Raw genomic sequence first — 21861 nt, forward strand, 5'->3', positions numbered from 1 at the left:
CCGAGGCGGGCGGATCACCCGAGGTCAGGAGGTTGAGACCCGCCTGACCAACATGGTGAAACCCCGTCTCTACTAAAAATACAAAATTAGCCGGGCATGGTGGTGTGCACCTGTAATTCTAGCGACTTGGAGGCTGAGGCAGGAGAATCCACTTGAACCACGGAGGTGGAGGTTGCAATGAGCCGAGATCACACCACTTCACTCCAGCCTGGGTGATAGAGCAAGACTCTGTCTAAAAAAAAAAAAAGAATTCTCACAGATAGGAAAATTGAACGTGTCAGATTTAATTTCCTTTGTAAGATGAATCTAAATTGTGTTACACCTCAGGATTGCTGTGGATATTCATTATATGAGATAACATGTAAGCTCCATGAGGGCAAGAAGGGTTGCTTATTTTATTTAGTGCTATATTCCTAGTGCCTAGAATAGTGCCTGGTATGGAAATACTTTGCTCAGTAAATATTGGTTGAATGAATGACTGAATGTAGCATGTTTAGCATAATACCTGGCACACAATAGTACCTTCTAAAACCATAGCTATTGTTTAACCTTGATCTCTCTTGCCTCCTCACCTGGCCATCTAATTAATCACCACATATTTCTCAAATCTGAACCCTTTTCTATTCCCATCATTATTGTCCAAATTAGAATTCAGGTCTTGCCCAAGGTCACACAGCTAACATGAAGGTGAGCTGGGTTATCAGCACAGGTCTGTCAGACCATGTCACTTGTTTCTAGCTTCTACCTTCTCCAATCCTTTCTCAACACTATTGCCAGAATAATTTCTGCAAATCACAGTTACCTGATCTTGGCATAATTCTTTAATGGCTCTGAAATTCCTTGCAGAATAAGAGCCAGCAGTTTTTGAGCACATTACGAGAAGGACTGTGCTAATTGTTTTATACTTATTAACTCATCTAAGCCTTACAAAATCCTACTTTTTTTCAGATGGAGGAATCGGAGGGCAGACAGATTGAGTAACTGGCCTAGAGTCACACAGCATTGCTTGGATGTGAATCTAGGCAGTCTATCCCAGAACCCCACTTCTCACCCACACTCCCCAATCTGTGAGTCTGCACAGCCTCCCTGACTGCTTTAGACTGTTACTTGTCCTTCCTCTGTGCTCCCTCACCTATTCCTGTACCAATCCCTCTCAAAACATATTGACATGTGCTAATTATCTACACACACAGACACACACATACACTCACCCCATTTTTTTCCCATAAAAATGGAGCTTTTTGAGAGTAGCAACTAAGTTGTTACAAATAGGTGCTCAGTGGGTGTTAAATGAATGAATGAACATTGCAAGCAAGATTCTAGAACTCACTGTGGATAAGGAGATGATTCTCTGTGTGAAACTAGCTTAGGAAGAGTTGTTGCTAGAAGCTAAGGTATCTCCTTATTTTCTACCCAGCCAGACCTTGGGCAATTTCTCAGCGATAGCGATACTTTCCATTTTTGGACACCAGGGAGCGCTACTAATAATGCAACGCAAACTAGGGGATTCATAAACTTTTCTGAGCAGATTTTGGACTCTCAATTATTATTTCTAGCAAAGTCTCCCTCATTTTCCGAATGAAAGCTGTTGGTAACCAGAAACCCTGTGGTGTGAAGAAAGGATAGATAGGCTGCTGTACAGAACACACATCATCATTAATTTATTCACTTAGCAAAATGTTTATTGAGTACCAGCTATGTAATGGGCAACCTAGACTGTGAAAATATAAAGATGAATAAAATGCAACCCTTGATGAGCTCAGAGGCTAATGTAGAAGATACATACTTATTAAATAATCATAATTCAGCTGTGCATGGTGGCATGTGCCTGTAGTCGCAGCTACTCAGGAGACTGAGGTGGGAGGATCGCTTGAGCCCGGGAGTTCAAAGTTGCAGTGAACTATAGTTGCACCACTGCACTTTAGCCTGGGCAACAGAGTGAGAACCTGTCTCTAAAAACAAATAAATAAAAAAAAATAATATTCCTATTCAAAAAATAAAACTCACTTGAGCCCAGGAGGTTAAGGCTGCAGTAAGCCATGATCGTACCACTGTACTCCAGCCTGGGTAACAAAGACCCTATCTCAAAAAAAAAAAAAAAAAAAAAAAAAAGAAGAAAGAAAAATCATAACCCAGTTATATAAGTTTACTCTAAGGTATAGAAGAAGACTGAAGAGATAGGGCAAGTCAGGCAAGGTGCTAAAGCGGGGTGGAGCTTTTGAGTTTTTCTAAAAATCATAACCTTTGATTTATGATAAGGTATCATCATTGGTCAGGGCATGGATGCTTTTATTTAACTTGAGCTGAGACTTGAAGGATGGGGAAGGAATCCCAAAGAAGAAAGCAAGCTTGGCTCTCACCTGCCACTTTATCTCCTCAGCCTCAGTTTCTTCATCTATAAAATGAGTTAAGTAGTCCCCTCTTATCCATGGAGAATATATTCCAAGACCTCCAGTGGATGCGTGAAACTGCAGATAGTATCAAACTCTATATATATTGTTTTCCTATACACATACCTATGATAAAGCTTAATTTATAAATTGCATACAGTAAGAGATGAACAAAAATAGTTAATAATAAAATAGGTCAATTGTGGTCTCTCTCTTTCCCACCTCTCTCTGTCAAAATATCTTATTGTACCATACTTACTTTTTTTTTTTTTTTTTTGAGATGGAATCTCACTCTGTCACACAGGCTGGAATGCAGTGGTGCAATCTTGGCTCTCTGCAACCTCTGCCTCCTGGGTTCAAGCGATTCTCCTGCCTCGGCCTCCTGAGTAGCTGCAATTACAGGCGCGTGCCACCGCACCCTGCTGATTTTTATATTTTTAGTAGAGACCGGGTTTCACCATGTTGGCCAGGCTGATCTTGAGCTCCTGACCTCAGGTGATCCACCCACCTTGGTCTCCCAAAGTGCTGGGATTACAGGCTTCAGCCACTGCACCCGACCCCATACTCACTTATTTTTGGACAGAAGTTGACCTCAGGTCAACCTGGGGACCACCGTGTAGCCCGTTTTATCTAGCAGAGCTTCTTTGAGGAAGAGATGAGATAATACATGTGAAAACTCTTGCAAATAGTGGAATAGAGGCATAAGAATTAGTTAATCCAATTTGATTTAGCCAACAACTTCAGAACATCTAAGCAAGGCCCTAAGATTAATGCAAGGGAGATATACTGCACAGGCATAAAAAGAGAGATGGGAGAAAGCTCTCTGTTTCCTCCTGAGGCTTACAATATGGTGAAGGGTCCCCTTCCTCCCTTCCTCCCTCCCTCCCTCCCTCCTTTCTTTCTCTCTCTCTCTCTCTTTCTTTCCTTTCTTTTCTTTCTTTCTTTCTTTCTTTCTTTCTTTCTTTCTTTCTTTCTTTTCTTTCTTTCTCTCTCTCTCTCTCTCTCTCTCTCTCTCTCTCTCTCTCTCTCTCTCTCTTTCTTTCTTTCTTTCTTTCTTTCTTTCTTTCTTTCTTTCTTTTCTTTCTTTTTTCTACAGATTCTTGCTCTATCACCCGGGCTGGAGTGCAGTGGCAATCATAGCTCACTGCAGCCTTGACCTCCTGGGCTCAAGCCATCCTTCTGGCTCAGCCTCCTGAGTAGCAGGGACCACAGGGACACACCACCATGCCAAGTTAATGTTTGTATTTTTTTTGTAGAGACAGAGTCTCACTATGTTGCCTAGGCTGGTCTCAAACTCCTGGGCTGTAGTAATCCTCCCATCTCAGCCTCCCAAAGTGTTAGGATTTTAGGTGTGAGCCCTAGTACATACCTGGGTTCTTGCAAGGGTCACACTTTTAGAAGGATGAAGCGTAGGGGCTATAGAGATGAGGGTCACAGTTTCTGATCCAGGAAGATCCATCAGATTTCAGAATCTTTTTATTTTGTAGAATATTAAAGCTGCACAGCGTCAATAATCTGGTAGCTGACCAATTTATAGTTGGGGAGACTGAAATTCAGAGGGCAACTGACTTTTCTAGTGTCACATCGTGATCTTTGAGGCAGAGAAGACACCAGAATGTTCTTCCTGTTGCCTAGGCTGTGGCTTTGGCTCCCAGGTACCATTTATTTGTTATTTTGTTTTAGTTTTGAGATGGAGTCTCACTCTGTCACCAACACTGGAGTCCAGTGGTGTGATCTCCGCTGTCTGCCTCCCAGGTTAAGGTGATTCTCCTGCCTCAGCCTGCTGAGTAACTGGGGTTACAGGCACGTGCCACCACGCCCAGCTAATTTTTGTATTTTTAGTAGAGATGGGATTTCATCATGTTGGCCAAGCTGTTTTCAAATCACTGACCTCAAGTGATCTGCTGGCCTTGGCCTCCCAAAGTGCTGGGATTACAGGTGTGAGCTATGGTGCCCGGTTATTTATTTTTGTTTTTAATTGTGGTTAAAAAATATATAACATACGTTTTACCATCTTAATTTTTTTTTTTTTTTGAGACAGAGTCTTGCTCTGTTGCCCAGGCAGGAGTGCAGTGGTGCGATCTTGGCTCACTGCAAGCTCCACCTGCTGGGTTCACACCATTCTCCCGCCTCAGCCTCCCGAGTAGCTGGGACGACAGGTGCCCACCACCACACCTGGCTAATTTTTTGTGTTTTTAGTAGAGACGGGGTTTCAACGTGTTAGCCAGGATGGTCTCGATCTCCTGACCTCGTGATCCGCCCACATCGGCCTCCCAAAGTGCTGGGATTACAGGCGTGAGCCACTGCGCCCAGCCTCATCTTAATCATTTTTAAGTGTACAATTTAGTCATGTTAAGTACATTCACATTATTGTGCAGCCAATCTCCAAAACTTTTTTCAACTTGTAAAACTGAAACTATTTCCAGCTCTCCCCTCTCCCCAGTCTCTGGCAACCACTACTCTACTTTCTGTCTCTATGAATTTGGCTGTTTTAGGTACATTCATATAAATGAAATAACAGTATTTATCCTTTTGTGACTGGCTTATTTCACTTAGCTGGCTATCCTCAAGGTTCATCCATGTTGGAGCATTGTCAGGATTTCCTTCTTTCTTAAGGCGGTGTAGTATTTCATTGTACATATGCACCATATTTTGTTTATCCATTCATCCATCCATGAACACTTGGGTTGCTTTCACCTTGTGGCTGTTGTGAATAATGCTGTTATGAACATGGGTGTATAATTTTCTTCAAGACCCTGCTTTAATTTTTTGGGTGTACACCCAGAATTGAAATTAGTGCATCACAGTAACTATTTTTAGTTCTTAGACACCATTTTAGCATCACAGGAAATTCGACAGGCTCCAAGAGGTTTAAGGTCTTGGTGTAAATTGGTAACAGACCCTAGCTTCCTGCCTGCAAGACCTGTTTGTTGTACCAAATAGAGAAGCACCCATAACCCCGAAGAAATCATGTGGTGGTGAAAAGAAATGCTGTAGTCGAGTTTGAAGGAAATTGTGTTAAACATGCTTTACTTTGCTCATTTCTTTTATGTTCTCTTAGGCAAATGAGTGCACAGGCAGGAGAGCTGGCTTAGGTAGAAATGATGAACTGTCAGTCTGAGTGATTAATCTGGGCTGCAGACATGTTTTCTGTGGCCTATATAAGGTTTTATTCTTTTAAATGCATTGCTAATATTTTTAAAAAAAGGATATGTCATATGAAAGTCCAGATTTCCATCTTCTCTCTCTCTCTTTTTTTTCCAAATTGAGACAGGGTCTTGCTCGTTGCCCAGGCTGGAGTGCAGTGGTGTGATCATGGCTCACTTCAGCCTTGAGATCCTGGATTTAAGTGATCATCCCACCTCAGCCTCCTCAGTAGCTGGGACCACAGATGCCAGATACCACTCATGGCTAATTAAAACAATTTTTTTTTGTAGGGATGGGGGTCCCACTATGTTTCCCAGGCTGGTCATGAACTCATGGGCTCAAGTAATCCTCCCACTTTGGCCTCCCAGAGTGCTGGAATTAGAGGTATCAGTCACTGCACCCAGCCCATCTTCTCTTAATGACATTCCAGCAATACTAGGCTCACCTTTCTGCCTGCTCTCCATAATCCCCACCATTCCCCATTACTCCTACCAACGTTTCTTTTCTTTTCTTTTCTCTTTTTTTTTTGAGATGGAGTCTATACTGTCCATCAGACTGGAGTGCAGTGGCACGATCTCGATTCACTGCAAGCTCTGCCTCCCGGGTTCACACCATTCTCCTGCCTCAGCCTCCCGAATGGCTGGGACTACAGGCGCCCGCCACTATGCCCAGCGAATTTTTTTGTATTTTTAGTAGAGACGGGGTTTCACCGTGTTAGCCAGGATGGTCTCGATCTCCTGACCTCGTGATCCACCCGCCTCGGCCTCCCAAAGTGCTGGGATTACAGGTGTGAGCCACCACACCCAGCCTCCTACCTACTTTTCTTAATTGTATTACCTACCTGCCCACTTTGCCATTTGAATTTAAGACCCCTGGCTCAGAGAATAGGTCTAGGAGAACCTAGGTCAGGGTTCAACTGTTCTGGTCAATTTTCCAATATTCCGGTATTGAGTGTTAGTTTTTAGTATCTGAGTGTTCAAGTGAATTAACTCATGTCATCCAGCTTTTACAGAGCACTTACTATGTTCAGGGTCTATGGCTGAGTCCTTGTGTAACAGAGATGAATGAGGCACAGCCTCTGACCTGAAGAGTGGCAATCACTATCTATTGGGGGAGGGGCAGACAGGTGTATGGTCCAATTTTGGCCACAGACTGATTTTGAACGGGTGGGCAGAGTAAAAGTTTCTAAGGAGACACATTGAGCTGTATCTGGAAGAATGAGAGAACAGCTACATGAGGAACTTTGGAGCAGGGGAGAGTGTTTCAGGCGGAAGCAACAGCAGTTACAAAGGCCGTGAGGTGGCTGAGTTTGACGTGTTTAGGACCTTAATGAAGGCTAGTGTGACAGGAGCTTAATAGAGCCGGGGGAGTGGTAGCAGGTGACGTTAGCTATGTATTTTTATATCAACGGCCTAACCCTTAAGCCAGGCAGCTGTTGGGCAAATCCGTGTTCCCAGTCTTCAAAGGCCTTGCTCAGAACAGGTAGCTGGTTTAGCACTGTCAGTCAGAGGAGGGACTGGGCCTAATCCCTTCCCCTGCATCTGGTGCCAAGGACAGGGTAGGGTACAGAGGTTTCAGTCAAGATCTGCTGACAGCACGCTTGAGAAAAGAACAGGAAGTGCAGGCTTTGTTGAAGGAGGCTCAGGCGTGGCTCTCTCTTCTTTGGCGCACTCACTCTCAAGTCGCTGACACCTCCTCCACCAGAGAGGTAGCTGGGAAAATGAGATGCAGGGAGGAATCATTTACAGGCCCCACCGAAAAACCTTAAAGGGCTGGGATCTTGAGGGGAAGGTAGGAAAACGGGCTGTGAGAGCTAAGGGAGGGCATCCCACTTAACTTGGAGGGGAGGGGAGGTGGGGTCAGGGAGGCAGATGGCACCCTTTAGCCCAGACTCAAGGAATGTGTAAGGGAATTTTAGCTAGAGTGGTTTGGACATTTCATTTTGCTTTCTGGCATCATCATTTCCTCTGAAAACACTCGCAGGCCCCTCTGGCCCTAGTGGGCCTCCCCCGGGGCGGGTCTTAGCTTTACTCCTCAACCCTCTGCAAAAGAGCAGGCCCTCCCAGGAGCGCAAGTCCTGTCTGCAGTTCGCCGATGTTTCCACCAGGGGCCGCTGCGCACGGGCGACGAAGCGCGCGGGTTCCTGAGCCGCAGAGAGGCGGAAGTCGATTGGTTGTCAGGCGAGGCGGGAGGGCGGAGCCTGGGAACTGGCAGGGAGTTGGGGGCTGGGAGCTCGCCCCCTGGCCGAGCCGAGCTGGGCTGTTGTCGCCTCAGGCGGCTCCTGGGAGGTTAACGTTGTGTCCTGGGCCTCTGTTTAGACCGCCTCTATAACTGAGGCGAGTGGAGCAGCACCACGGCCCGGAGATCGGGGCAGGGCAGGTGTTGTCGCCGCCGCCGCAGGCCTGAGTTACCTGAGTAACTGCGGGTCAGGGACCCGCCTGCGGGCCGGCGGTTGGCGCTGGAGACTCTGGAGGGGGAAAGGGAAGCTGGTACTTGATCCTTTGCGCGGGAGGGGCGTCCTGGCAAAGACTAGCGCGGGCTGGGGGTCCGGGGAGCCGTCTTCACCGGTTATTCCGGGATCCAGACGGGCGCTGGGGCGGGCCCGGGCTTCGCTGGGGGCCGGGCGGCGCTGGGCGGGCCCGCGGGAGAGCACGCCCTCGCTCGCCCCGGGCCCGCCCCGCGCCGCCCGCGCCGTCCGCCCGCCTGGGAGCAGCTGTCCTGGGCCTGGCCTGTGTGCGTCCGCCTGCTGGACCTGGGCACCGCCAGCCGCCTGGGCACGGGACTGGGCGGGGGCGCTGACCTCGACCTAGGAGGCCCAGGATCCTGGAGACGCCCGCGCCCTCAGGACCCTGCGGGTCGCACGCCCTCCCCAGCTTCTGCTGCTAACCGCTCTTCAGCAGGGCGAGGTCAGGTGCCCCCTTCTTGCCTCTTTTCTCTGCTCTTCCTCCCCCACTCCTGTGCCCGCAGAGACTCCTGCCGCCCCCTCCCGCAGGGGTGTAGTAAGCTGCGGAGCTGACAGCAGCCCCGCAGCCACTCTGCCCAAAGTCTCCGGAAGCCGCACGAGCTCAGGCCGCCGCAGCCCCGGCGGACCCACTATTGGACCTGAGGAGCCAGCCCTCCTCCCGCACTCAAACTTGGAGCACTTGACCTTTGGCTGTTGGAGGGGGCAGGCCTGCGGGTGGCTGGACAGCTGCGGAGCCGCGAGGGCATCTTGCCTGGAGACCGTCGGCTGCACTCGCGGGCTCCTGGCTTTGCCTTTGGGATCCCGAGGTGTCCACATCAGACGCATGTTGACTGAGACCTAGAGTCATGGATGTATGCGTCCGTCTTGCCCTGTGGCTCCTCTGGGGACTCCTCTTGCACCAGGGTCAGAGCCTCAGCCATAGTCACAGTGAGAAGGCGACAGGAACTAGCTCGGGGGCCAACTCTGAGGAGTCCACTGCAGCAGGTAAGGCCTTGCTGTGGGCTGGACTGGGCTGGAGGCTTTGGCTGAGAACTGAGTGGCCCGAAGTGGGCAAGTTGAAATCTAGGTTTGTACATGTGAGGTTCATGGAGGATCCACACATGGCACTGCCTGTTCCAGGTAGTCCAAGAAGTTCTTTCTGGTCGGTGGTCATGGCAAATGTCTCTATCTTTCCTGAACAACTCTCCTCATCCCCGCTTCAGGATTTTTTTTTTCTTGGCAGTAATAAGAAGCTTTTGGGGCAACTTGACCTTTTGGATCAGCAAGGAAAGACCCCATCTTAGGCCTACTTGTCTGGAAGAATGGCCTGGTGAGATGATAAGTTCATTGCTCCTAGTCAGTTTTAGTACTGAGCAGCATGGGGGAAGTTGGGGCCACTTATGTTGGAAAGGGAAAGTTAAGGCTAGGCCAACTCTGTTGCCTGAAAGCCTGGTGTTCAGGTGTACCTATTCCAACAACCGTGGGAACCCTAGTCCCGCCCTTCCCTTAGGTAGTCTTGTCTCTTTGCTGTGTGCATTTGAAATGTCCAGACAGTTCCTTAGATGGAATCCTATTTACCACTAGGGTGTTAAATGGCCTTTTCTTGACATAGACATGATGTAATTCCTGGGACCACTTGTTGCTTATTCTGTTTCTTCTGACTGATGAGGGTGGGAAATCCAGCTACAGTTCCCCCCTTCCCCACCGCCCAGTCTGCTTGCTAGGGAAACCATGCTACTTTTGATCTGTCATGGTTTTTCCTATGCAGTTGTGAAGGCTTATCAGGCAGCAGGAACCCTGGTATACTTTTGCAGTAGAAAGGAACACTTTTATGTTTTTTTTTTTTTTTTTTTTTTTTGAGACAGGGTCTTGATCTGTCGTTCAAGCTGGAATGCAGTAGTGTGATCACAGCTCACTACAGTCTCAAACTCCTGGGTTCAAGTCATCCTCCTGTGTCAGCCTCCCAGTAGCTGGGACTAAACACAAGAGTCATTGGGCCTGGCTAACTTTTTTTTTTCTTTCTATTTTTAATTTTTTGTACAGACAGGGTCTCTCTATGTTGTGCAGGGATCCCTCCCAAAGTGCTGGGATTACAGATGTGAGCCACTGTACCCATCAAGGAACTCTATTAAAATCCAGTCATTTTACATAATGCTTAGAAGATCAGTTCTCTTTTCTCATTTGTCTCACCCTTTGGCTGTGATCTGCCCAAAACTGTGACCTGCAGAGTTGGGGAGAGTTTATAGATGAGTTTTTTCTGAGCATAAGCAAGTTCAAATGAGGGGATGTCTCAGTGGGCACCTGCTGATACAAGTAAGAAAAGGAAATAATAGGTCATGGTGGCTGGGGAGTTTCATGGATGGATCCAGAAGCTGGCTTTGGTGGTAGACCCTTTATTGGGCAATACCTTTTTAAGTTCCAGATGTTCCAAGGGGGCTAGTTTCCAAATGAGGCCAGGGTTGCCCATATTGTAAGTAGGATACCTGGCTGTTGCTTTCTAGATAGGTTCTTCTTGCCTATTAATCCTGTCTCTCCATAGAGAGTCTCCTTGACCCTTGACACCTGACTCAAAGCTTGGTTCTCATTGGGCTATGAAGGGAAAGACTAGTGGGCAAATGTAGATTGAACTGTGAAGTAGACCTAATTATCATCTCTTGCTGTCCCAGTGACATTCTTTTTTTTTTTTTTTTTTTTTTTTCCCGGGTTATTTTTTTTTTTTTTTTTTTTTTTTTTTTTTGAGACGGAGTCTCGCTCTGTGGCCCGGGTTGGAGTGTAGTGGCGCGATCTCAGCTCACTGCAAGCTCCGCCTCCCGGGTTCCCGATCGCTCACTGCAAGCTCGGCCTCCCGGGTTCCCGCCATTCTCCTGCCTCAGCCTCCGAGTAGCTGGGACTACAGGCTAGTTTTTTTTGTATTTTTAGTAGAGACGGGGTTTCACCGTGTTAGCCAGGATGGTCTTGATCTCCTGACCTCGTGATCCGCCCGCCTCGGCCTCCCAAAGTGCTGGGATTACAGGCTTGAGCCACCGCGCCCGGCCGACATTCTTATTTATAACTGATAATATGTCTTTTTTCACTCCAAAATATGAGTGCCTGACATAAAATGAATATTTTTTGGGGAGTGGCTGTTCTATATTTTAGACATAAACTAAAGGGATGAAATTTTGAATTTTAGACATTGGCTATTAGGAAGGTTGTTTTGTTGTTGTTGTAGTTGTTGTTGTTGTTGTTGTTGTTGTTGTTTTGCTTGAAGTAAAAGGCATTCTAGCCTTCCTCACGACCACCCCATGACTTGAGTTTTTGGAGACAATTCTTCACACAGCATGTATTTCAGAGGCCTGGCTATGCTGATTATACCACTTAGACCTACTCTTGGTCAGTTTAGCAACTGGTTTCTGTTGTCACAATAATAGTGAATTCCAGGGAGGAAAGTCTCAGAGAGACCTGAGGTGCTGTGAATGTCTAAGGTTTGTGGAAACCTGGAGGTTCCAACACTATTGTTATGGTAGCTTTTCCCCTTGGGTCTGCCTGGCGTTTTGTCTGACTCAGACAGGGACTTATTTTTGCAAAGAGGTGATTCATATAGACTGGGATCTTCAAAAGAGTGTGGAGAGAAACTTCCTATGCAACTAGGAACTCTTGCATCCTTTCCAGCCTCTCTGTATCCCCAGAACACAGGAGGAGGTTTACTTGCTCTTAAAACTACTACTCTTAAAAATCAGATTCAGCATACCCAGCGAATTTGTGTGTTCTCTACAGTTTGTATTTTACAATTACACAGCTGTTGTTCCAACAGTCTCACAATAGCCCTGTTACAATGCAGGGCAGGTGGTATTGTCCCCATTTTTATGGGTGAAGAAACCTGGTCCTGTGCTTGGTCTTTCTTATAGGCAGGTCTTCTGATACTTAAGTCTTGGATTTCTTCCATCTTCTTGGGTCCTGCCCTGTTAAAGGAGTGCTAGGCAGGGCCGGAGAATGTTGCTTTCCTTCTGACAATTAGGCAGGCCCTGGTGACTCTGTAGCTGAGAGCCAAGAAAAGAGCTGCACTTTTTTTCTGCTCTGGAGAGTGTTTTGCAGGGGCCCAGAGAATTTGATTTTTTCTCTTTTGGATGTATATACCCATCTGTCTCTTTTTAGTTAGTTAAAATATTTGATTCTAAGAATGATTTAGTTAAAATGCTTATGGCCTTAGCATGCATACAATAGACACTACGAAAGCCTGATCCTGGAGTGAAGGCAGGTGCTCTGCAAGGAGGATCTCTCACTGGGCCGTGGAGAGGCCATTCCTGTCACCTTCTGGCTCCTTAATACCTATACACCCAGCCATGCTAAGTCACTTTCTTAGTAAAGATCTCTGCCTGCCTGTGCAACTCTGGGGCTTGCGTTTCTGAAGCTGGCCGGATACAGATGCTTGGAACCACCCTTAGACTCTAGAAAACGACAATGGTTTCTGTAGAATGCGCATGAGGGACCTCAGGTGGAGTCTGGAGTTGTGGCTGCCAGTGTTGGAGGTATCGAGGGCCTCTAATCAGGAACTGTGGTTTGGTTCAGTGTAGCTAGGACAGGACCTTGGAGGATAGGCATCTAGGCAGTGTGCAGAGTGCAGGCTGGCTTCTCAATCAACCTCTGATGGAGTGGCAGTCCAGAACCCTGCCTCCCATCCCCAGCTAGTTGCTGCTGCCTCCAAGGCTATAAATGGCCTGGCCATCTTGGTAGCTATGCTAATTTTAGCTGAGGGTGGCTCCCGGAACTGGGCTAGGGCCAAGAGCAGGTAGGTGGGGCTTGGCTGAAGCTAATACTGGGGACCGGGGAGAGGGACACACTAAGCCTGGGGTAGCCAGGATATAATCTGCTCCCAGGCCTCAGCTTTGACAATCACCCTTAGCTAGGTTAATTGATTCAGCAAACACTGAACAATGCCAGCTAATGTGGTATTTATTAAACAAGTATTAATATTTGAGTGCCTTCGCTGGGCCAGGTAATATGTTCCTGTGGGGATTTAAGGATGAACAAAACAGACATGTTCCTTCCTTCATGGAAGTTACAGTCTTGTTGATGAGACAGATAATAAACACATAAATAAATATATTATCTTGTGGAAAGTGGCATGGAAGAAAAAACAGGATGCTATCATGGAGAATGAGAGGGGAACAGAGATTTAGTTAAAGCCTGAACATAATTGTAGGACAGATTAATACAATAACATCAATGATAATAATAGCAACTAACTTTTTTAGAGCTTACTATATGTCAGGCACTATTGAAACATTTTGTTTTATTAAATTCTTATTACCATGCTGTGTTATGTTATCCCCATTTTATAGGTGAGAAAATTAAATCGTAGAGAGGTTAAATAACTTGCCCATGTTTACACAAATAATAAGAAAGCCAGAATTTGAATCCAGGCAGTCTGATTCTTCTCTCTACCTCTACTTTAGCCACTCTCAAAACTTTCTGATAAATACTGCAATAGAGGTATTGTATATACATGCAGAAAGCTGTGGGAAGCCCAGAGGAGTAAGTGACTAACCCTGCCTGGGAGAGCTGGGGGAGGCTTTACAGTTTCTTTGTAATTTTTCTCAGATCTTGAGATGAAAAGCGGCTGCCTAATTCAAAGGTTAAGAGATAGAAACATCAGTTAGTTCACCCCACCTATTTTTACATATGAGGAAACTGGCATCCAGAGAGGCATTAGAGGTTTCATGGTGGGTTATTAGTAGAACTAGACTAGGAAATTTGAGTCAGGGACCTTAACCTAATCAGTTTTTCAATTTATAAGTCAAAATAATGGGTGCTCACTGCTTGCTTTTCACTATGGAAGGAACTTAGGGCTACTGAAGAAGTCTGCGTTTTGTAAGGCCACATGTATTTAGGAAATATTCAATACAACATAATGTACAGGCTTAATGATGTGCAAAATCAGGCAGTATAGACATTGTAAGCTAAGGGTTAAAAGAAATCTGTATGGGCTGGGCTAGACTAAGGTGGCTGCAGAGGGCTTCCTGGAAAGGAGGGATTGGGTGGAGGCAGAAGAGAACAGGAAAGAGTAGTCTGACTTGGGGAGGTTGGAGGAAAGGGGGCATTGTAAATATCTGGTTTCACTGTTTGGTAGCTGGATGATAATTAGGCAGATTTGCTTCATTGTTGGCCAGCTACCTCACATGAGCGCCCGTAGGTAGGAAGATTGCAGTCATGTGTGATCTAGTAGTGGTTCTATTTTTTTTTTTTGAGACGGAATCTCACTCTGTTGCCCAGGCTGGAGTGCAGTGGCACGATCTCTGCTCACGGCAAGCTCTGCCTCCCGGGTTCATGCCATTCTCCTGCCTCAGCCTCCCGAGTAGCTGGGACTACAGGCGCCCGCCACCATGCCCGGCTAATTGTTTTGTATTTTTTTTTTTTTTTTCCTAAGACAGAGTCTTGCTCTGCCGCCCAGGCTGGGAGTGCAGTGGCTGGGTTCTCAGGCTCACTGCAAGCTCCGCTTCCGGGTTTAGCCATTCTCCTTGGGCCCTCAGCCTCCCTGAGTGCTGGGACTACCAGGCGGGCCCGCCTTGTCACCCGGCTATTTTTTGTATTTTTAGTAGAGACGGGGATTTTCCCACCGTATTAGCCAGGGAATGGTCCTCCGATCTCTGACCTCGTTGGATCCGCCTGTCTCGGGGCCGTCCCAAGTGCTGGGATTATAGGCTTGAGCCACGCGGCCCGGCCTGTTTTGTATTTTTAGTAGAGACTGGGGTTTAGCCAGGATGGTCTTGATCTCCTGAACTCGTGATCTCCCATCTCGGCCTCCCAAAGTGCTGGGATTATAGGCATAAGCCACCGCGCCTGGTCTCTATTTTTTACTGTAATTTAGAAGTAATGATGAGTGTAAATAATACTTTGAGATATCTGTAGCAATGTAATGTGATATGCAAACATCTGTTGATTTCTATTGATGACAAAATCACAGGTATTGCTAATATTATTGTGGTTGGTTGCTCCATATGTAATTGAAGGAAATGCTAACTTTCAGTAAGAGAATATTGAAAACAAAGATGTAATTTCTTTCCCATCCAAATTCACAGGCCTCCTGAATTCTATCTACGGGCCCCTTAGGGATATGGGGCCTTCGTGTTAAGAACAGCTCTTTGGCAAGGAAGTGATGAGATCTTGTTGAGGGGAGTAGTTTCCTAGGTCTCTATAGGACTTGGGTTTCAGCCCCGAGGGGCCCCTCTGGTTTCCTGCTGGGTAGCCTTTGATATACATTGCTGAGTGGCTTCGTGGGCATGCTGTGGCACACTTCCCTTTGTGGGAAATGATTCTTTAGGAAACTCAGCAGGTCTGGTTGCTGTCAGGCTTTTAGGGAGAAAAAAAGAGACCCAACTTGGCCTCCAGAGCTTTGTTGTTGCTGTTGTTGTTACTGTTGATTAAAAAAATCATGAAATATTAAGATATACAACAAAGTATAAATAATAATACATTGAATACCTTCAAATGACTTTGAAAAAAATTGTGGTCTAAAAGCAGGAAATCATCCCAAGACCTTGTCTTACCCTAAATTCCCCCTAAAAAGTAAGACCTGGGATAGGGCCTTGCAGAGAGTTTATTTCGGAGAAGTGACTTCAAGAAATGAGGGATGGGAATTGTAAAGAATGAAACAGGGAATGGACAGGTGCACTATGGAGCTAACACCACTGTGAGCATCTGAGGCTCAGTGCCACTTAGATACCCTCTGAGAAGCCTTATAGAAAGCACTGTAGAACTGCATTCTACAGGTGATAAAGGAGGGGAGTATTTATCCACCACCTCACCTTCACTGGCCAAGGGTTATACCAGGAGGTGCTACCTCTTCTGTACTCCGGAGTTGCATATGCATCAGAATGACTGAGCAGGTTCCTTTAAGTACTGTATATTGGCCACCACACCCAGCTAATTTTTTGTATTTTTAGTAGACACAGGGTTTCACCGTGTTAGCCAGGATGGTCTCGATCTCCTGACCTCTTGATCTGTGTGCCTCGGCCTCCCAAAGTGTTGGGATTACAGACATGAGCCACCGTGCCCAGCCAAGTAGTCCCCTTTTATCTGTGGTTTCAGTTACCTGAGATCAACTGAGGTCTAGGGGTAAAAAAAGTATATATACATGTATAAGATACATGCTGTTGTCTCGACCTTCCTGGGCTCAGGTGATACTCCCACCTCAGCCTCCCAAGTAGCTGGGACTGCAGGCATGTGCCACCATGCCCAGCTAATTTTTCTATTTTTTGCAGAGATGAGGTTTTTCCGTGTTGCCCAGGCTGGTCTTGAACTGTTGGACTTAAGGGATCTTCCCAGCTTGGATTCCCAAAGTGCTGGGACTACAGGTATTAGCCACTGTGCCCAGCCAAATCTGAAAATATTAAGTGGAAAATTCCAGAAATAATTAATAAGTTTTAAATTGCACACCATTCTGAGTAGCATGATGAAATCTCATGCTGTCCTGCTCCATCCTGCCCAGGACGTGAATCAACCCTTTGTCCAGCATATTCATCTACCATAAGCTACCTGTGCTTTAGTCACTTAGTAGCCATCTTAGGGATCAGATCAACTGTCTTGGTGTCGCAGTGCTTGTGTTCAAGTAATCCTTATTTTACTTAATAATGGCCCCAAAGTGCAAGAGTGATTGCTGACATATTGTTACAATTATTCTACTTTATTATTAGTTATTGTTGTTCATATCTTACTGATTTATAAGTTAAACTTTATCATAGGTATGTATGTGTAGGAAAACATAGTAGGTATAGGTTTGGTGCTATCCACTGGGGGTCTTAGCATGTATTCCCTCAGAATAAAGGAGGACTACTGTAGTTTCATTGTCTTACTTCAGCTATACCCAGACAACATGCATAACTCTGGTGTGGCAAACCAGGCTTTTATTCAAGGCTTACTGTAGGCCATGGGGAGACTGTTAATAAAGTCTGGGTGCTAATATTTGACCTTAGCTCCAGCTGTACTCTCTTATTGAGTATATCCACCCTCCCTAACTTCACCTACAGTCTTGAAATGGCTGAGCAAAAGGGCCTGGTCCCCACTGCATTGGTTACTTATTGGGGTATAACAAATAATGCAAAACAGAGAGGGTTAAAATAATAAGCATTTATTATCTCATAGATTCTGTGCATCAGGAGTCTGGATATAGCTTAACTGGGTGCCTCTGGCTCAGAGTCTCTCATGAGATTGCAGTCAAGCTGTTGGCTGGGGCTGAAGACTCTGTTTGGGGGAGAGTGTTTGCTTTTAAGCTAGTTTACATGGTTGTTGGCAGGCCTTGGTCCCTGGGCATATGGGCCTCTACAGTGGGCTATACTGGACATGATGATTGGTTTCCCCTAGAACAAGTGGTCCAAGAGAGTGAAAGAGAGAGTGCCTAAGATGGACACCTCCATCTTTTTATCATCTAATCTTGGAATTGATAGGCCATCACTTCTTCTATATTCTGTTCATTAGTAAGTCCAGCCCATCCTCAAGGTGAGGGAATTACATAAGGGCATGAATACTAGGAGGGCAAGGACCACTAGGGGTCATCTTAAAGGATGCCTCTGACGTTGCCCAAGGGCCATGCTCTGGGGAACAATCACTTCTAGGTGCTGCGGCCTTTTAGTTTTTCTTTGACTTCCTTTGCTTACGACCTAGAGTCTTGTGGAATCTTTTTATACTCCCTTTTATATTGTGTCTCTTGGTTCATGCATTACTTCATTGCTTTGACATGACCTATCCTTTTTTCCTTCTCCCTGGACTCCTGGGCTCCAGTGTGAAACCAGCTTTTTATCCTAGACTGTAGTCCTGCCTCCCAACCTTTTTTGTTTGATACCTTTTATTTTGGAGCCCATTGTACAGCCACTGACTTTGGAACCTTTACTACTCCAACTTGGCTTCTGAGAGTTAGATTTGTAGATGGCATTGCATTGGGACTCACAATGACAGATGAAAAACTTTATTCTGACTTCTTAGGCCATTGGTGTTAGGTGCTAGGACTTCAATCATAGTATGTGAAAGCTGGAAGGGGTTTTAGAGACCATCTCTCCCAAACTTTTTATTTACATATCAGAAGAACAAACTTCCCCAAGGTTTTGGTAAGCCAGGGCTAGAATATAATTTTCTCTGATTCTCATTCATATGTTGTTCTCACTCTGCTGTGGAGCTGTCTACCCTAATGGAACCTGTTTGAATTGTTAGGAGGTCTGGGACCTATACAGAGGAGAACCAGGAAGCAGTTCACAGTTTTATATTATGTTCATAGAAATTGGTCTGGGCAGAATTAGGGATATACAAAGTCAAATGTCAAGTGCTGCTTCTTTGCACCTATCCAGCTAGAGAGGTTTTTATATTAGGCACAGAAAAAGAAGCCCAGCAATATCTGTTTTATATGGTGTTTAATATATGCACCCTGTACCACTCTTTTGAGAATATCTGTTCAGAGCTATGAGGAATCTGTTTGCTGGGATGTATAGAATAGGCATCTGAAGGAGATGGGTCAGAGCCTTATGTTGTATGTCTCACCATTGAGCCGTTCAGCTGGCTCCATTATGGATTTGGGGCCTCCACAGGCAGAGTAAATGTATTAAAAACTTTGTGGGGTTACTGTTGGCCACCTGGAAAGTGCCAACGGGAAGCTCTCTGGGCACTGAGAATTTGACAAGTTTACCTATGTTCACACAACTTGCTAGGGCAGGCGAGACTTGAAGAGGGATGGCTGTGGTCCTGTCATGTTTATCAGAATGGAGTAGATTTCTTTTGTGTGAGAAGTCATGCAAGAAAAATCCGGAAATGAGCCAACAGCATTTACACTTGTTTTCTGCTGGGGAGCATGGAATAGAGAAGGTGCAGGTTCTAAAATTTCTCTACGGGTGGTGGTTGCTTTCCTGACTCAAGAGTTCCAGCCCCAGACCACTTTGCTCACTCCATCTCCCTCTGCTCCCCTTGCTGCATTCTTGGCCAAGCCAGGCTTTTTTCTTTGTTCTGATCTGCAGAACAAACTTTTATTTATACTGCTTCACTTTTGTTTTCACTTATGTCATTTAACTTTCCTTCAGAATGTCTTTACCTGTCCTTCTTTATTCCTACTTCCAGTCCTCTATTAAGTCTTTCCTGACACTAATGCTAGCTGTGAGATACTGCTGACCTCTGAACAAACTCTGGTAGCACTTACTATCTGCAGTGCTCTCTGTACACTTTATACCCTGCTTATGCCACTTACAACAAGAGGCAACTTGATATGTCTTTTTTTTATTTTTATTTTTTTTTGAGACAGATTCTCGCTCTGTCCCCCGGCTGGAATGCAGTGGCGCAATCTTGGCTCACTGCAACTTTTGCCTCCCGGGTTCAAGTGATTCTCCTGCATCAGCCTCCTGAGTAGCTGGGATTCCAGGCGTGTGCCACCATGCCCAGCTAATTTTTGTATTTTTAGTAGAGACGGGGTTTCACCATGTTGATCAGTCTGGTCTTGAACTCCTGACCTCGTAATCCGCCCGCCTCGGCCTCTCAAGATATGTCTTTTACGGTAAGCTAGTACCCAAGAGCGCTGGGCATTGGTTTGAGTTCTTGCTGACAGTATAACCCAAGCTCTCAAACGACAGTTTCCTCACTTGAAAAATGGAGTTATCAGCACCATAAGAGAGGGTAAAGAAAGAAAGAAAAGTAAAAAGAAATTAAAACTGTGTTTTATTTATTATTATTATTTTTGCATATTTCCTTGTCTCTTAAGGGCAAGAGCCATGTCTGGTTTGTTGGCTGTAGTACATATCCTCAGTACCTATGAGAGTGCTGGTCAGGGAGTATGTGCCTAATAGAAATTTGTTGAATAAATGAATGAATAACAATGAATTGATCTTTGGATTTAGTAGGTAGGGAGGGAGAGTACCAAGTACTTGACATCAGTTCCTGTAAAACACTTAGACAAGCATGCCCTGGGATTGGGATAGAATTCACATGGTGGATTTTCTGAGGAGTTCTGTAGGGATTATTTTTCTGCCTGACCTAGTACTTCATCCCTATTTACTAAGCACCTACTGAAGCTGTGCTCAGTGACACTTATCCGTCATACTGAGGGATGGTTTGGCTATTGACTTTGGTTGGCAGTTTTTGTTTGCCACAGCAATGACTACCCTGAGCAGGTGGCTGCAGTAGGAGTGGAGAAGAACTGTGCTTGAAGAGGACATGAGACCGGTAGGCAAGGCCTCCTTGGGTCTTCCTGCTCCCTGTCTTTGGTATCATGGCCCACATGGGTTTACCTCAGGTCCAATTTGAGGCAGCTGAATGAACAGAATGAACTTTCACTACTTTGCTGAGACTAGCTTGTGGAACGGAGGAGGAAACCTTTCATGGTTCCCACTCCTGGGCTTGTTGTGCAGCAGAGAGATAGGAGAGTCCTGTGAAGATTGTTGGCTTTTTAAATGTTATCTCTGATGCTGAGAACTCCAGCCTGAGCAGGCATCGCATCAGCTTTCCTTCAAGACATTGGGGAGGGGCCTCTTGGGAGACGTGATGGAGGAGACAAAAGAATAAGAGCAACTGTGCTGCCAGCACGGCCCAGTGAGGGCTTATCTGACCCTTTCCTCTCTTGGCCATATACACAGAGCTCCTGGCTGCCTTGTGTTGATCTCTGGCCTGGGTAATGACCAGAAATCTCACTGGCAGGCAGGCAGGCAGGCAAGCAGGCAGGCAGGCAGGCAGGCAGGCAGGCAGGCAGGCAGGCAGGCAAGCAGGCAGCCTTTCAAATCTCATGTGCCTCTAATTTTCTCATTGTGATTCAGTAGCTCTGCTCCTGTTGGGCCTCTCTGGGTTATCTCAGGCCTCTCAGGAAGCTCTCAGAACTCTCGTCACTACAGTGTATGTTTGAACAAATGTATCTGTGCTTGCCAAGTTCCCAGAGCTGGCTTCTGAAATATAGCAACCAGGGGAGATGGGTGGACTTCACATGTAACACACACACACAGGTTAGAAAGCAGTGTGTGTCTATGTGTGTATTTGTTGCTGGGTGGTCAAATTTGTGGAGGTCTTGTTTCCAGAAACTTTTGCTGACAAGAGCAAAGGTCACTGGAACTCACACTTCATATCTCTGAAGAGATAAATATGTAATTAAGACAACTGAAATCACTTCAATGGTGGTAAGAATGATGATGACAGTGGCTGAGCATGATGACTCATGCCTGTAATCCCAGCACTTTGGAGACTTAGTCAGGTCGATCACAAGGTCAAGAGATCAAGACCATCTTCGCTAACACGGTATAACCCCATCTCTACTAAAAATACAAAAAAAAAAAATTAGCCGGGTGTAGTGGCAGGCACCTGTAGTCCCAGCTATTCAGGAGGCTGAGGCAGGAGAATGGCATGAACCAGGGAGGTGGAGCTTGCAGTGAGCCGAGATCATGCCACTGCACTCCAGCCTGGATGATAGAGTGAGATTCTGTCTCAAAAAAAAAAAAAAAGAATGATGGTGATAGCTGCTATTTATTTAGCACCTTTGTAGGTGCTTTACATCTGCAAAACAACCCTTAAAGGTGGATATTGCTTTCATTTTACCAGTGAAGAAACTGTAACTCTGAGAACTTAAGGTCATTTTCCGAAGGTGGCGGAGCCAGGCTTTGAAATTAGCTTTATCGGCCGGGTGCGGTGGCTCAAGCCTGTAATCCCAGCACTTTGGGAGGCCGAGACGGGCGGATCACAAGGTCAGGAGATCGAGACCATCCTGGCTAACACGGTGAAACCCCGTCTCTACTAAAAAATACAAAAAGCTAGCCGGGCGAGGTGGCGGGCGCCTGTAGTCCCAGCTACTCAGGAGGCTGAGGCAGGAGAATGGCGTAAACCCGGGAGGCGGAGCTTGCAGTGAGCTGAGATCCCGCCACTGCACTCCAGCCCGGGCGACAGAGCGAGACT

The 21861-nt window shown here is 46.1% G+C and overlaps 2 protein-coding genes across 8 annotated transcripts in view; one reads left to right on the plus strand and one right to left on the minus strand.

Annotated features, from left to right (window-relative positions):
• Positions 1-6914: 6914 nt before the first annotated feature.
• Positions 6915-8843, minus strand: LOC108543767 (uncharacterized). Its single transcript, XM_017894468.1, has 2 exons — positions 7949-8843; positions 6915-7249 (listed from the first exon to the last, which is right to left on the minus strand). The coding sequence occupies exon 1, from the start codon at positions 8824-8826 to the stop codon at positions 8431-8433; it is 396 nt and encodes a 131-aa protein (XP_017749957.1). The 5' UTR covers positions 8827-8843; the 3' UTR covers positions 6915-7249; positions 7949-8430.
• Positions 7307-21861, plus strand: part of STIM1 (stromal interaction molecule 1) — a 225353-nt gene continuing 210798 nt past the window's right edge. For 3 of the 7 annotated variants that reach the window (XM_017894460.1, XM_017894467.1, XM_017894463.1), the window contains exon 1: positions 8284-8985. In XM_017894460.1, coding sequence (XP_017749949.1) covers positions 8847-8985 — 139 coding nt within the window. In that variant the 5' untranslated portion in view covers positions 8284-8846. Of the gene's footprint in view, positions 7329-8283; positions 8986-9223; positions 9311-21861 lie in introns of those variants that run through there. The other 4 variants (XM_017894461.1, XM_017894462.1, XM_017894465.1 and 1 more) reach the window with 3 other exon arrangements.

The sequence above is a fragment of the Rhinopithecus bieti genome, unplaced genomic scaffold (assembly GCF_001698545.2).
Source record: "Rhinopithecus bieti isolate Rb0 unplaced genomic scaffold, ASM169854v2 scaffold_21412, whole genome shotgun sequence".
In the NCBI taxonomy this organism is placed as follows: Eukaryota; Metazoa; Chordata; class Mammalia; order Primates; family Cercopithecidae; genus Rhinopithecus; species Rhinopithecus bieti.